Source organism: Muntiacus reevesi, chromosome 5 (genome assembly GCF_963930625.1).
Source record: "Muntiacus reevesi chromosome 5, mMunRee1.1, whole genome shotgun sequence".
Lineage (NCBI taxonomy): Eukaryota > Metazoa > Chordata > Mammalia > Artiodactyla > Cervidae > Muntiacus > Muntiacus reevesi.
The window spans coordinates 103,626,291-103,639,551 of NC_089253.1; the positions used below are offsets into that span (position 1 = coordinate 103,626,291).

The 13,261-nt window shown below is 42.2% G+C and overlaps 1 protein-coding gene across 1 annotated transcript in view; it reads left to right on the forward strand.

Moving 5' to 3' along the window:
- PAPPA2 (pappalysin 2) overlaps positions 1 to 12,044 on the forward strand; it is a 294,762-nt gene extending 282,718 nt beyond the window's left edge. Inside the window, exons 21-22 of the mRNA XM_065936954.1 lie at positions 8,737 to 8,835; positions 11,147 to 12,044. Coding sequence (XP_065793026.1) covers positions 8,737 to 8,835; positions 11,147 to 11,221 — 174 coding nt within the window. The 3' untranslated portion in view covers positions 11,222 to 12,044. The remainder of the gene's footprint in view (positions 1 to 8,736; positions 8,836 to 11,146) is intronic.
- The last annotated feature ends 1,217 nt before the right edge of the window (positions 12,045 to 13,261 follow it).

The following is a 13,261-nucleotide window of genomic DNA, read 5'->3' on the forward strand; positions in this document are numbered from 1 at the left end:
GGTTTTCAGAAGCCAGGAAGACTTTTTCAGTCTGTTTTAATAAGTCCCAGACCCATTTCCCTTGTCATCTGACTCTCCTCCATGACTCAGATAGGTACATTTATGGTTGAGGGTGGTAGGAGCAGAGATGAGAGCATCCACAGCTTTGATCCTAAAGTGTTGGTGGCAGAATCTTGGTGTCTTTTTGACCAGAGTCTCTATGGAGGGAGCTCAGACACCAACCCACACCCTGGTAAAAGCAATGGTACGTTCCTGGCACCTTTATAAAACTAGGATTGATTGAGTACTTACTGTGGGCCAGGTACTGGGCTAAGTGTTTCATCTCCATTCACTCATTTTTTCTTGACAGCGACTCTGTAAATAGGTGTTATTCCTATTTACAAAGGAGAATACTGCAGCTCTAAATGCAGTAACTCGCTCAGGCTCTAACAATTTGCTGAGGAGCAGAGCTGGGACCCGGGTGTAGGTTTATCTCACAGTATACTTCATGTTCTGAATAACCATACTGTACAGCCTTGGGCATCTTACTGAGCAGGAGCTTTGAAGCTCTGGGTACCTCACTGCAGATAAACGTGTTATAGCTGAAAGAAGTAATCTGACCTTATTTTGTTTGCTTTTCTTTTCCTGTCTCATTGTATCCTGTTTCTCACAGAAGGGATTCATTTTTGCACTACTTGGTTATTCCTGTTCTAAGACTGCATTTGGTTTTGGTGTCAGATAGAGGTGACCTGGTAATAATCAGGCTTCTCTTTCTGACCTTGTCAAGGTCCCCCTTTGTTTTCTTTGGAGGGTCTAGTGACCTCATATGGACCAGTAAAGCGCAATAGACCACAGGAGTAGTCCTGAGTACTGACCCCTCTCTGAGGGCCACCAAATGGGACTGCGCCCCTCTGCTCATCCAATAGAATGTATATCTTTATTGCCTTCCTCTCAATTATGTCTTGCTTATCTGTTGTTTAAAGAGTAGACTGTTGGCCTTTAAGAAGGTACTCTTCATAGTTTCAGTTGTTAGCTGGCAACCTAGGAGGTCTTTAATGTCTTAGTGATTTGTAACTTTGCCACTCCTTGAATTAAATAATGGAGATTTCAGGTCAGGTAGGTAGGCACGGGAAAATCCCTTAGTTCCGGATGAGTTAAGCTACCTGTGCAGCATTGCCATATATATGTTGTTCCATGGGCTTCCCAGGTGTTGCTAGAGGTAAAGAACTCAATATATGCATGCATAGCATGCATACAAAATACTGACAGAGCCACTTGAAAGATCCCCATTTTACAAAGGTCCAAGACCTGGGTCCCTGTTCCTGATCAGCTGTTAAAACTCAACCACTTGATTACAGATAGTATTTGCAAACATTCTGAGGGCAGTCACAGTTTCACTGCCTTCTTTCTGCTCTAGATTTTGGCCCCCGGCAATTTCGATTCTTCCCTTATTATCCCACCTATAGAACTAAGATGATGTTGATAAATCTGTTCAATATTTCTAGATTGTTTATAGAGGGAGAATTTTCAGATGGTGTATCCTACTATCTCTTCCCACTCAGAAATAAGTGTGTATCAATACTGTGCACCTTGTAGGAGAGTAATAATGAAAAGGAGAATCGGCTCATAAAGTATGCTAAGATAACGTGGTTAGCCACCATCATGGTTATTTATTTGTTGGGAACCTGCAGTGCATCAGGCGCTGACCTAGCACCTGGCACTACAGAAGTGATTAGACTCTGAGCCCTTGACTGTACATGCTGAATGTTAAGTCCTATAAAGAATATATGGATAAAATATGCCATAGTAAATAGGCATGAAGAGTTCTCTGGGTTGAGGACACCAGATGAGATTTTCCAGAGGACATCGTATCTAAGAAATTCTTCCTGCACAATCCATCTCAGGATATCTGTCAATTTGAATTTTACATTTTCCAAGAAGATTGCTGCAAACCCACAAATGTGAGATCACTGGCACCCTCCCACCCCAAGGGGTGAACACGGGAGGAGTGGAATGATTTCATTCCCTCTTTTCCTCAGATGACTGCAGTAAGCAGAAAATGCCTGACTTTATCATCCTTCTTCTTGTTGTTCAGTTGCTAAGCCATGTCCAACTCTTTGTGACCCTATGGACTGCAGCATGCCAGGCATCCCTATCCTTCACTATTTCCTAGAGTTTGCTCAAACTCATGTCCATTGAGTTAGTGATGCTATCCAACCATCTCATCCTCTGTTGCCCACTTTTCCTCCTGCCCTCAATCTTTTCCAGTATCAGAGTTTTTTTTCAATGAGTCAGCTCTTCACCCAGGTGGCCAAAGTATTGGAGCTTCAGCTTCAGCATCAGTCCTTCCAGTAAATATTCAGGGTTGATTTCCTTTAGGATTGACTGGTTTGATATCCTTGCTGTCCCAGGGACTCTCAAGAGTCTTCTCTAGGACTACAATTCAAAACATCATTTCTTCAGTGTTCAGTCTTCTTCATGTTCCAACTCTCATATCCGTACATGACAAATGGAAAAGCCATATCTTTGGCTATACAGACCTTTGTCACCAAAGTGATGTCTCTGCTTTTCAATATACACTGTCTAGGTTTGTGATAGCTTTCCTTCCAAGAAGCAAGCATCTTTGAATTTTTTGGCTGCAGTTATTGTCTGCAATGATTTTGGAGCCCAAGAAAATAAAATCTATCCCTGTTTCCATTTTTTCCCTATCTATTTTCCATGAAGTTATGGGCCAGATGTCATGGTCTTATTTTTTTTAATATTGAGTTTTAAGCCAACTTTTTCACTCCCCTCTTTCACCCTCATTAAGAGGCTCTTTAGTTCCTCTTTCTCCATTAGAGTGGTATCATCTGCATATCTGAGGTTGTTGATATTGCTTCTAGCAGTTTTGATTCCAGCTTGTGATTCATCTGGCATTTCACTTGATGTCCTCTGCACATATACAGAGTATATATGCATATATGCAGCCTTGATGTACTCCTTTCCCAATTTTGAACCAGTCCATTGTTCCATGTCCAATTCTAACTGTTGCTTTTTCACCTGCATACAAGTTTCTCAGGAGACAGGTAAGGTGGTCTGGTATTCCCATCTCTTGAAGAGTTTTCCACAGGTTATTGTGATCCACACAGTCAAAGGCTTTAGCATAGTCAATGAAGCAGAAGTAGATGTTTTTCTGGAATTCCCTTGCTTTTTCTATGATCCAATGGATGTTGGCAATTTGATCTCTGGTTCCTCTGCCTTTTCTAAATCCAGCTTGTATATCTGGAAATTCTTGGTTCACATACTGCTGAAACACAGCTTGAAGTTGCTGGGTGGGTAACCCACAAACTGGAGAATAATAATACCAAAGAAGTTCTCATACTGTTGTGAAGGTTCTAGGCCTCACATCAAACTTCCCAACCTGAGGATCTGGCAGAAGACTGGGAATCCCCAGGGAATCTGATTTTGAAGAACAGCGAGATTTGATTACAATTCTAGGGTTCAGAAATCAATGTTTCCAGGCGGCAGGTATCTGCTGATGAGATGAGAGCTCAGCACTGCTTCCTCCTGGCAGAATCAGCTCTAGGGAAACATGGGCCAATTGAGCCCCAAGATCAGAAGGAGCTATAGTACCAGGTTGCTTATTGGCACAAACCTTTAAACTGCAACTGAGAAAAACAGAAGTGAGATTGTGAGGGCCCAGGAGAATTGAGAGTATATGTATGACCCTTTCCTGGTTTCTGTATTAGATCGCTGAGTTCACTTCATTATCAATGTTACTACAGCTAAGCCCTTCTTGTAGAGGTGCCAAAGGAATTTAAGTTACTTTGTATTCCCCCAAAATGAAAAGGTTAATGAAACAATCAAATGGTGGTAGCATGGTTTAGTAGAAAGAATATCAAGAATCAAAAAAATTGGTGCTCTCTTCCCAGGATTGCCATAGCTAGCCTTGCAAACAAGACATTTCACCTTATTAAAGGGCTATTTCATCATCTGTAAAGTGAGAGTTTTGTACCAAATAGCCTTCAGGGGTCTATCAGCCTTAGAATTTTATGTATCGGTGGTCTTTTTAAAGAAAAAGAAAGTAGTGCTATGGTCATTAAGAGTCCCTGAGGGGGCTCAAAGATCTCTTGGATTTTGTCCCTGAGATTCTGAGAGGCCTTGCAGTGAAACCTAGGCAGCATGGACACATGGGCAGATCCAAGGGCTGAAAGAATGAGGCTGGAGATCACCATTCATTGGAGAATCAGAGAGCTTCCATCTGCTGCACGGACTTCACTGGGTGTGGTACCACAGCTGCCTTGGAAAAAGCCTTCTTTTGGCCTGATGCAGCCTAATCAATATGGAGAAATGGGTGTGGGTCTGATTTGTCATTCACAAAACGAGAAAGTTTTGATGGGAAATGATGTAGGAGAAGGAAAATAGTGTTAGGCATGCAAAAATATGATTAGCATCTTGTCCTATTGTAAGACACCTCTTAAGATACAAATACAAAGACTTCTGTCCCAGCCTTTACCTTTGGGGATATAATCATTTTTGGCTAAGATCTCAATCTTTCGGTTAGCAGAGCAGAAGTTCTGAAGTCCAAAACTAACCTTTCTAAAACATCAGTGAGGCCATGTGATCCATTGCATGCTGTAGAGGAAAAGTGTTCTTAATCTAATTCACAGAATAGGGGTATTATCAGCCAATCAGTCAACGTTTAAATTTATGGCACTCTTCCTGACACTGGGCTCTGTGAGAAGCCATCTGGGACCACCTACCTCTCTCTTTCACCCTTGCCTTTCACTTGCACAGTTTTCTCCGATCCCTCTGCATCATCCAGCGCTAAGCTCTTTTTTCACAAGGGTTAGATGGAGTAGCGCCAGCCCCTGAAAGCTCATACAATCCTTCCCCTGCTCTCATCCACCCCAAATCTGAATTAGGTACTTCTGTTCTGTCTGTATCTCTATGCTAGCTCAGCAGCAGCAGCAGCAGTAGCAGCTGTGATTGCTAATGGGAGTCTTCTTGAGGACTGGAGCCCTGTTTTATTTCTCTGTCTATCCCCATAGCAATGCCTGGCACAAATAGGTGTGGAATAAATGTTGAGTGATTGAATGAACGACTATTCCATAGGCAACAGATAGAGCTACCATTCCCATACCTAACTCCCCAGAGCAATTTAAACAGAAAACATCACCAGATAATATAACATAAAGAAGAAATTATCTTTACTCTTGAGAAGTCAAGTCATAGGGACAGGACAGACTGACAGCCTTTCCTTTCTGTATTGCATCACTGATGCATAGTCATTTATATGGCCACTTCATCTCACTGGAACACAGCCAACAGCAACAAAAGCTTTCCTGTAGGTATCATCAAACTCATATATCATAAGAAGAGCAACTTAGCCTCTCTCTCAGATTTAGGTATTTACTTTAGGTTGATTCTACAAAACTAGACCCATGAGGATGTCTCTGTGTGTGTGTGTGTGTGTGTGTGTGTGTGTGTGTGTGTGTGTGTGTGTGTGTGGTGCTGTGTGTATGTTGAAGGAAGTTCATTTAGTAAAGAAGTAAATATCCCAATGCAAAGAGCTTCCGTGTGAGTAAAAATGAAAAATATTCAAGTTAATGTCTTCGTATTCTGTAATTTATCAAAAGACAGAGAAACTGGAATTTTATAAAGGTTTTTTTTTTTCCTTCTGTGAAAATGGTTAAAATAAAAATTAAAAGTGGCTCTTAAAGAAATAAGCTTTAGGTATTTGAAAAATTCACTTGTGTGGAACACTGTGATGATACAGGAAAGTGAAGTGCATGTATGAGTAATGAAGATTTCACCTACGGAGGCGATGTGCAGAGAAACCGATCCTGTAGCCTCCCTTGAGGAAGCTTCCTGTGGGGAAGAGTGATGTCCCAAATCAGACAGCTTTCAGTTATTGTGATTTATGTCTCCCAGTCTACATCCAGTCTTCAGATACTTTAAAAACTTTGGATCAATTAGGCATTTTTCCCTTCCTATTTTTTCCATTGTAATTTTGGACTCAAGCTGTCAAGCTTCCCAGGCACATGTTGTCATAGGAGACTCTGTTTGTTTAGGGTGGAGTAGTTGTTTTTTGGCAGGTTAGGGGAGGAACAATTAATTCTAATAGGTATACAGTAAATTAAATACTTGGGTCTTTCCAACCTTTTCTTTGTATTTATGCCCCTTTTTTATAAATTCCCTTCTCATCCCAGATGACCTTTAAGAGTATAAAAGAAGCAATTTTTAGAAATCATGTCCAGGCTATAGCCATTGTTGTCCAGTGGGATCTGCAAAACTTAGACCTAGACCATTTCTGCTCTTTTCAACACACCTTCCCTAATGCTCTTGAGATGAGAGAGGCCATCCTTGGGGAAGAGATTGGAAAGAAAGACTCCAAAGGATCTCTTATTAATATATTCAAATGTCTAAGTTGTTCTTATGAAAAGGAAGATCTTTTTCAGATCTCCCTTTAATCCTCTATATTGAAGCCCATGCCCTTATAATGTGGGGAAAGTATTTTGGGTGCTCTTTGGATTTTTATAGACAATTACATGAAAGAGAAAGAAGGAACAGATTAAGTTTTGCCAGTGAGTCAGTCAAGGTTGGAGGAGAAGTAACAGATGCAGTGCTAGATGAGGAAAATAAACTCCAAACATACGAAAAAGAAAAAAAAATCTGGGGGAATCTCAGTGGGATAAACTTGGTCCTCCCAGGAGAACCCAGGGCATCTATAAGTGTTAAGGATGTGGCTAGTTGCATTTTGACTCCTCTTATTTGGCTGTAATTGTAGATTCAAGTGCTCTTTGTATAGTTATTCCAAGTTCTCCAGAGCCAGAGCAATGGGCTCCAGCGTTGAAGACAAATGCTCATCTCAGAATCTTTGTCTTTTATCCCAGGGAGGCCCGTGTTGAGAACAGAATTCATTTTCACTTCCCACTCTCAGCTGACATTGCTGTGCAGCTGTTCGGCAGCTGTTGAGTTCCCCCCACAAGTAGCAGCTTCTCAGGGGCTGGCAAACTGGTATACATCTGGAATGGTGTTCCAGTGACCTCTGGACCCCATAGAATAAGTCAAAACATTGAAGTAATCACTTGGATGAACTTGTTCTGATGTAATGCAATTGCTGAAAATTATTTAATGGCTTTTTTTTTTTAAGTTTAGTGATCTATCTCATCAAAACACAGTGAAATAGGGAACAGTCATTCTATTTGACCTTTAAGGAGGGTGAGGGAAGAGAAAGTGATTTGAACGTGGGAACTGAAAGGTGGCCTCCAGATTCAAGAGTCTACTGACCGTCTGTGGCCCCAAGAGTTTGATCACGAGATGTTTCTTGAGCTTCACAATTAGGCATCCACTCAGGATGGGGAGCAGCTGATGTGATTGAGTAGGTGGGCTGGGTTGGCTGGTGTGCCTTCCAGGATGCTGTGGGCCACTGTTTCCTTCCAGGAGCGGTTCTAGAGAAACGATGCATTGGGCTGCTGAGCAATTTTGTAACCGCGGGTTGCTGTTCTTATCATACATTCCCTTTGGGGGTGAAACACTCCATTAACTCTGGTTTGGCCTGGGCCCCTTTCCCATTTTGGTTTCTGTTAGCTTGTAGCAGTAACAGGAGTAGATGGAAACCATTTGGCTTACTCTGCTCTAACCCTGTGTCTAGCTGCTATGCGTGAAGTAGCTGCACGAGTGGGATGACTTGTGTTCCAGCACTGGTGTACCAAACCCTCGGACCAGTGCACTCTGGACAGACATCATTTGAGTCAATATAGCAACCCAGAACTGGGTCTCTAAGTACAAATACCAGAAGAAGAGCTGGAGGTTATGGTCCTTAATCTGTGTTGTTGTTCAGTCACTCAGTTGTGTCCAACTCTTTGTGACCCCATGGACTGGAGCACACCAGGCTTCCCTGTCCATCACTCTCTCCCAGAGGTTGCTCAAGCTCATGTGCATGGAGTCAGTGATGCCATCCAATCATCTCATCCTCTGTCATCCCCTTCTCCTCCTGCGTTCAGTCTTTCCCAGCATCAGGGTCTTTTCCAATGAGTCAGCTCTTTGCCTCAGGTGGTCAAAGTATTGGAGCTTCAGCATCAGTCCTTCCAATGACTATTCAGAGTTGATTTCCTTTAGGATTGACTGGCTTGATCTTCTTGCTGTCCAAGGGACTCAAGAGTTTTCTCCAGCACCACAGTTTGAAAGCATCAGTTCTTCAGTGCTCAGCCTTGTTTATGATTCAACAAGCAGCAAAACGTCAAGATATATGACTTTTAATCCCAAATTCTACTTGACCCTAGCTCTGTGACCTGGGGTGATTTTTGCCATCTCTATCTCCATTTCCTCACTGATGAAATGGGACTTTTAAAGCCAAATTTGCCTGATACACAGCTTTTCTTGATGACCAACAGAGTTAACACATGTGAAAATATTTTTTTTTAATTTTCTTCTATGTGAAACTATTCTGTAACCCACATGATATAAAGACCTACTATTACAAGAAGGTGAAAAAGTTGATCAAAAAATTCAGTGAACCATTCTGGACCCTAGAATAGGCCAGGAACAGATGCTAGGTGTGAAATTTGTCAATTCCTTAGATCCAAGGGTCTTATCTTGAGACTTTTCAACTTCTTGAGTATGTTGGGTCCATTTTGACCCTGCCCTTTGGGTGTTCTCCCATAATAATGTATCTTGAGTTCTGTGGATTATTTTGAGGTGGGGTGAGTGGGAGAAAAGGGTGAAGCAGAGTGACGTTGTACTTAAGACACTGACCTGACACCTCCTTACCAGCCTTTCCAAGCAGATGGTTGGTGTGACACCATCAACAACCGGGCCTACTGCCACTATGATGGGGGAGACTGCTGCTCTTCTACACTCTCCTCCAAGAAGGTAAGTGAGGGCACCTGGGTGTGGGAGGAGAGGGTAGTAACCCCAGAAACAGGCAGGGACTTCAGCTAGCTCTGCTTTGTGGTGCATCATGGTTTTTCTTCAACAGTCCAGAAGACAGAATGATAACGAGCAAACATGGGAGCCTCTACAGTGACAGGATGAAGGACTGTAATTTTAGGATAAGTTGTTAGAAAACACTACTTCTCTCACCGTCAGTCCTGCAACTGATTCAGAAAAGCCATGCTTCTGCTCCTCAGAGATTCACACCTGTTTATTATTGTCCAGGAAATGTCTCTATGAGCAGAGAATAATGGCTTCTACTCCTTGGGGAGGCAGGGTTACCCATGAAGTGGTATCTGTGCATCCTCAATCTCTCAGTCATATCTGATTCTTTGCAACCCCATGGACGGTAACCTGCCAGGCTCTTCTGTCCATGGGAGTTTTCAGGCAAGGACATTGGAGTGGGCTACCATTTCCTACTTCAGAGCAGGGCTTCCTACCTAGTGCTTTAAATGTCTCCAGTTATTATTAAATCTTCATAGCTAAATTAAAAATCCTATAAAGTGTGTAGCAAGCATATTGCAGGTATTTGTTGAGCAACCATCACAAGCTCCCTGGAACATTCCCAGACTGTATCCTAAGCAGTAGTTCTTTTCTCCATTTATCCTGTTGCTCTGGGCTTTATAAAATTAGAAGATATGCTCAAGCTAAACATATAAAATAGAGTAGGCTGAAAACTTGGAATGATATGAATGAAAACCCAAGAACTCCAAAGATATTTGATGCTAGTTGGCTGATTTGATGAATCAGAAATACACAAGAGATAATGTTTTCTTCCTTGTATGCATCTCCATAATAAAGTCACACCTACATGATTACCTGTACACAGACCCGAATACTCCTTCTAAGAGATAATATTTACTGATGACTCACTCTGTGCTAGGCATTGTTCTCACTGCTGACATGAATTAACTTATTTAGTGCAGAAAACTCAAGGGCTCATTGTGTCATTGTTGAGTTTGCTCTAAAATCTGTTAAATCCCAAACTATGAGAAAGAGATCAAGAGCTTGGATTGCAGGTAAAAAATCATACCAACTAGTTCTTGGTCTCACTTGAAGAAAGTAACTGGTCATGGGTCCCTTTTCTACCCAGGAGGGCATAACCACTTGAGAAGAAAGCAGTCAATTCTCTCCTTGTCTCCATCTCACATTCTGAAGTTCTAGAGTTTATCTTGAATGGATTTCAGTGACTGTGGCCAGTATACACAGGAGAGATAGAAAAATCATTTCACCCTTGTTGACTCTTAAATTAGTTAATTCATATGTGAAAATATGCTGGGAAATTTCCTCAAACCCCACCACCCATTCTCTGCCTAGTCAACGACACTGTCTCTTCAGTGCACTTGGACTATTGAATGATACCCTGATCTATTTTTGTTTCATCCATGCCCAAAGAGCAGAATCTTTGTCACTTTTATATCATGTCTCCTAAACACCCACTTCTCTCTGAAGCTCATTATGGACACTCAAAATGTATGGTTATCTGTTGGTAGCAGTGCAAACAGGAAGAGAGAAAATGTTGCTGGGCCATCTCTGGCCTGGAGGAGGGTAATCACATGGCAGAAAGGCAATCTAGCCACAAACAATCAGTAGAGAGATGCATTGTTTCACCAAACCTAAGTTTGTGGCAATCTAGCCACAAACAATCAGTAGAGAGATGCATTGTTTCACCAAACCTAAGTATATTCTTGAGGTTCAAGAAGGGCAAAACCTCAAGCTTATGAAAATAGCAGCAATGACCCTATGGCCCCAAGAACACCAGGGGAGTAGAAAACATAGAGCTAGGTTATAGAGTCTTGGTTTTCTAGGTAGTAGTGTCATGACCTTGAGTTAAGGCACCCTACCTCTCTTGACCTTCCCTCTAAGAAAAAAACACTAGCATTCATCTTACCTATTTTACAGGGATTTTGTGAAAGCGTTAGTGGTAACATTAGAAGTAGTAGTAACAGGTGTTAGAGGTATGTAGAAATATGTTTTTCATATCCAACATCTTACTGAAACCATCCAAACACCCTCTGAGGTAGATGCTGTTGTCCTCCCACTTTATATGTAAAGAAAGTGAAACAAGGTTTACCTTGCCTAAGGAGACATGGTGTGTAAGTGAAAGAACTGAGTGTTAATTTCAGTTATGTGATACTGACCTGCTATCCCACACTTCCTCTGGGACCAAGTGAGAAACGTGAAGGCTGGTTGAAAGTGTGAAGCTTGGTGCAAAAATGGGTGATTTCAACTTCTCTTTGCTTTCCCTTAGGTCATTCCATTTGCTGCTGACTGTGATCTGGATGAATGCACCTGCCGAGACCCCAAGGCTGAAGAAAACCAGTAACTGTAGGATCAAGCCCCTCCTTCCACTGCCCTGGAGGCAGTAAGAAAGAGGGGCCTCCACAAAAGGAAAGAAAAGATGAGTGAAAAAGAAAGGGCATAAAGTGAAGGAAGAAGAACATGAAGGATCTTAAAGCAAGAGGACATTTATAGGTGCCAACTATTGTATCATGTATCCCAAGTAAGGAAGAATCATAGGCAAAAGTTTCTTCAAAGAGGCAGTTGATTTAAAATGGAAAGAGAAATATGATAGATATACAAGAGCCCTCCTCCCCCATTTATATTCTATCCAATCCCACCCTCACCTCTTGCCCTGCTCCCTACTCTGCACCCTGCCAACTATTCAGCCCCACCCAACTTGTAAAACAATACCAAAACACTAGAAGAGCAGTTGCCAGGGACACTCTGTTAATACCCATTTTAAATGGATTGCCATCTTTCAGGGCTCATCTAATCGAAACTGGCTCTCTCCCTTTCTTTGTGTAGTCTCCCTTAGTAATAATGAGGTTAGTTATTAATTCTTTATAAGTATTTAAACATAATGATATAAATATATTATATATATTATATTTTTTGCTGTCTACTAAGCTAAAAATTATCCATTGTTCCACACATGCTGCTGTGAAGTTCACATCCAAAATGAATGCTGAGGGTTTGAGGACTGAGTTCTTCTACCATCTTTCTATTCATGGGGATTAGCAGGTTGAGAGAGAACTGGGGAAGCAAAGAGAGAGATTGGATGGAGTTTTTGATGATCACATGTCAGCTAATCATCTTTTTATGAGCTGAGAGCTGGGCCCAGTTTGAGGAGATGGGGGCTTGGAATGATAATACAAGGGGCATGGAAATGTGGGTGGGGGTATCCATCCATGAGGGGTCCAGGAAAACTAGACTATGATTCTTGGGTATCCATCCAAAAAGTACTTCTCTTTACTTCTCAGAACTCGTCATTGCAGTTGGTGAGGCCCAGGGTTTTCTGCACTTCCACAAGTGCCTGTTCCAAAGGTGGCTTTTGGCCAGTCAACAAGTCTGTATGCAGGCTCACTTTCCTGTCACCAGGATTACAGGAACCCATGCGTTCCACATACTTGGTCTATGGTCTCCCTTCTTCTAAGTCCCTGAGCCTGGCCATCATTCACAGCCATGTGGCCATATGACTAACTGGGGGAGAAAATGTCAAGGAAATGACATGAGGGAAAGGTGAGAGTAGATGGAAGAATAGGCAGGGATGAAGGAACTGACAGAGGCCATTCACAGGATAGACACTGGGGTCAATCAGAGCCCAGGACTGGAGGACAAAATCAGTCAAGGAGACTCAATTTTGTTTCAGGTCTCCACAGCAACCACAGGGCATCCTCTGAACAATGCAGAATGGGAGATAAAATCTATTCAAGTGCTTTGTGTCAAATCTGTGTCCCAGAGAGCTCCCTTTGAGTGAGTTCTGAAAATACATGGAGCAAGGGTGACACTCTGTGGGGAGAGAGAAGAATTTCAACTATTTAGAGTCCATTTTGTCATTGTGATCCTTTCTTGCTCAATAGATGGACAGTGTGTGAAGTGACCATATTGACCTGCCTCTGTCTACAGCCTGGGCTGACTCTTTCTGCATGTGGTCTATTGCAGCTGTTTTTTGGGGGGGTAATGATTGATGGAGTAGGCCTTGGAGAAAGAGAGTAAGGAGCTAGTTTCTTTTTCAACACCCCAGCTTATCATCTCAGGAAAGGAAGAACAGGCAAAAGTTCAAGGGCAGTCTTGGTCTCTCTGAATCACCTGCTCTTTGCCTCCAACCACAGTTTTGTACTCTTCCCATCAACACTGAAGCCTTGGCTGTGCAAATAGGAAAAAGGAATTATTATCTTCCCCCTCCATCTTGAGCCAGACTTCATGTAGGAAAGAACAACATTCTGGGATGGAATAAAAAGAAGGGGATTTAACAGATTTATCTATGGGGATCTAAAAGGAGGGTTGCAGAATCATGGGAGAAGGTAAAGAGCCAGAGGCTGCTGTCCAAAATCCTCTTGTCCTCTGTATTCCCAGCCATAAC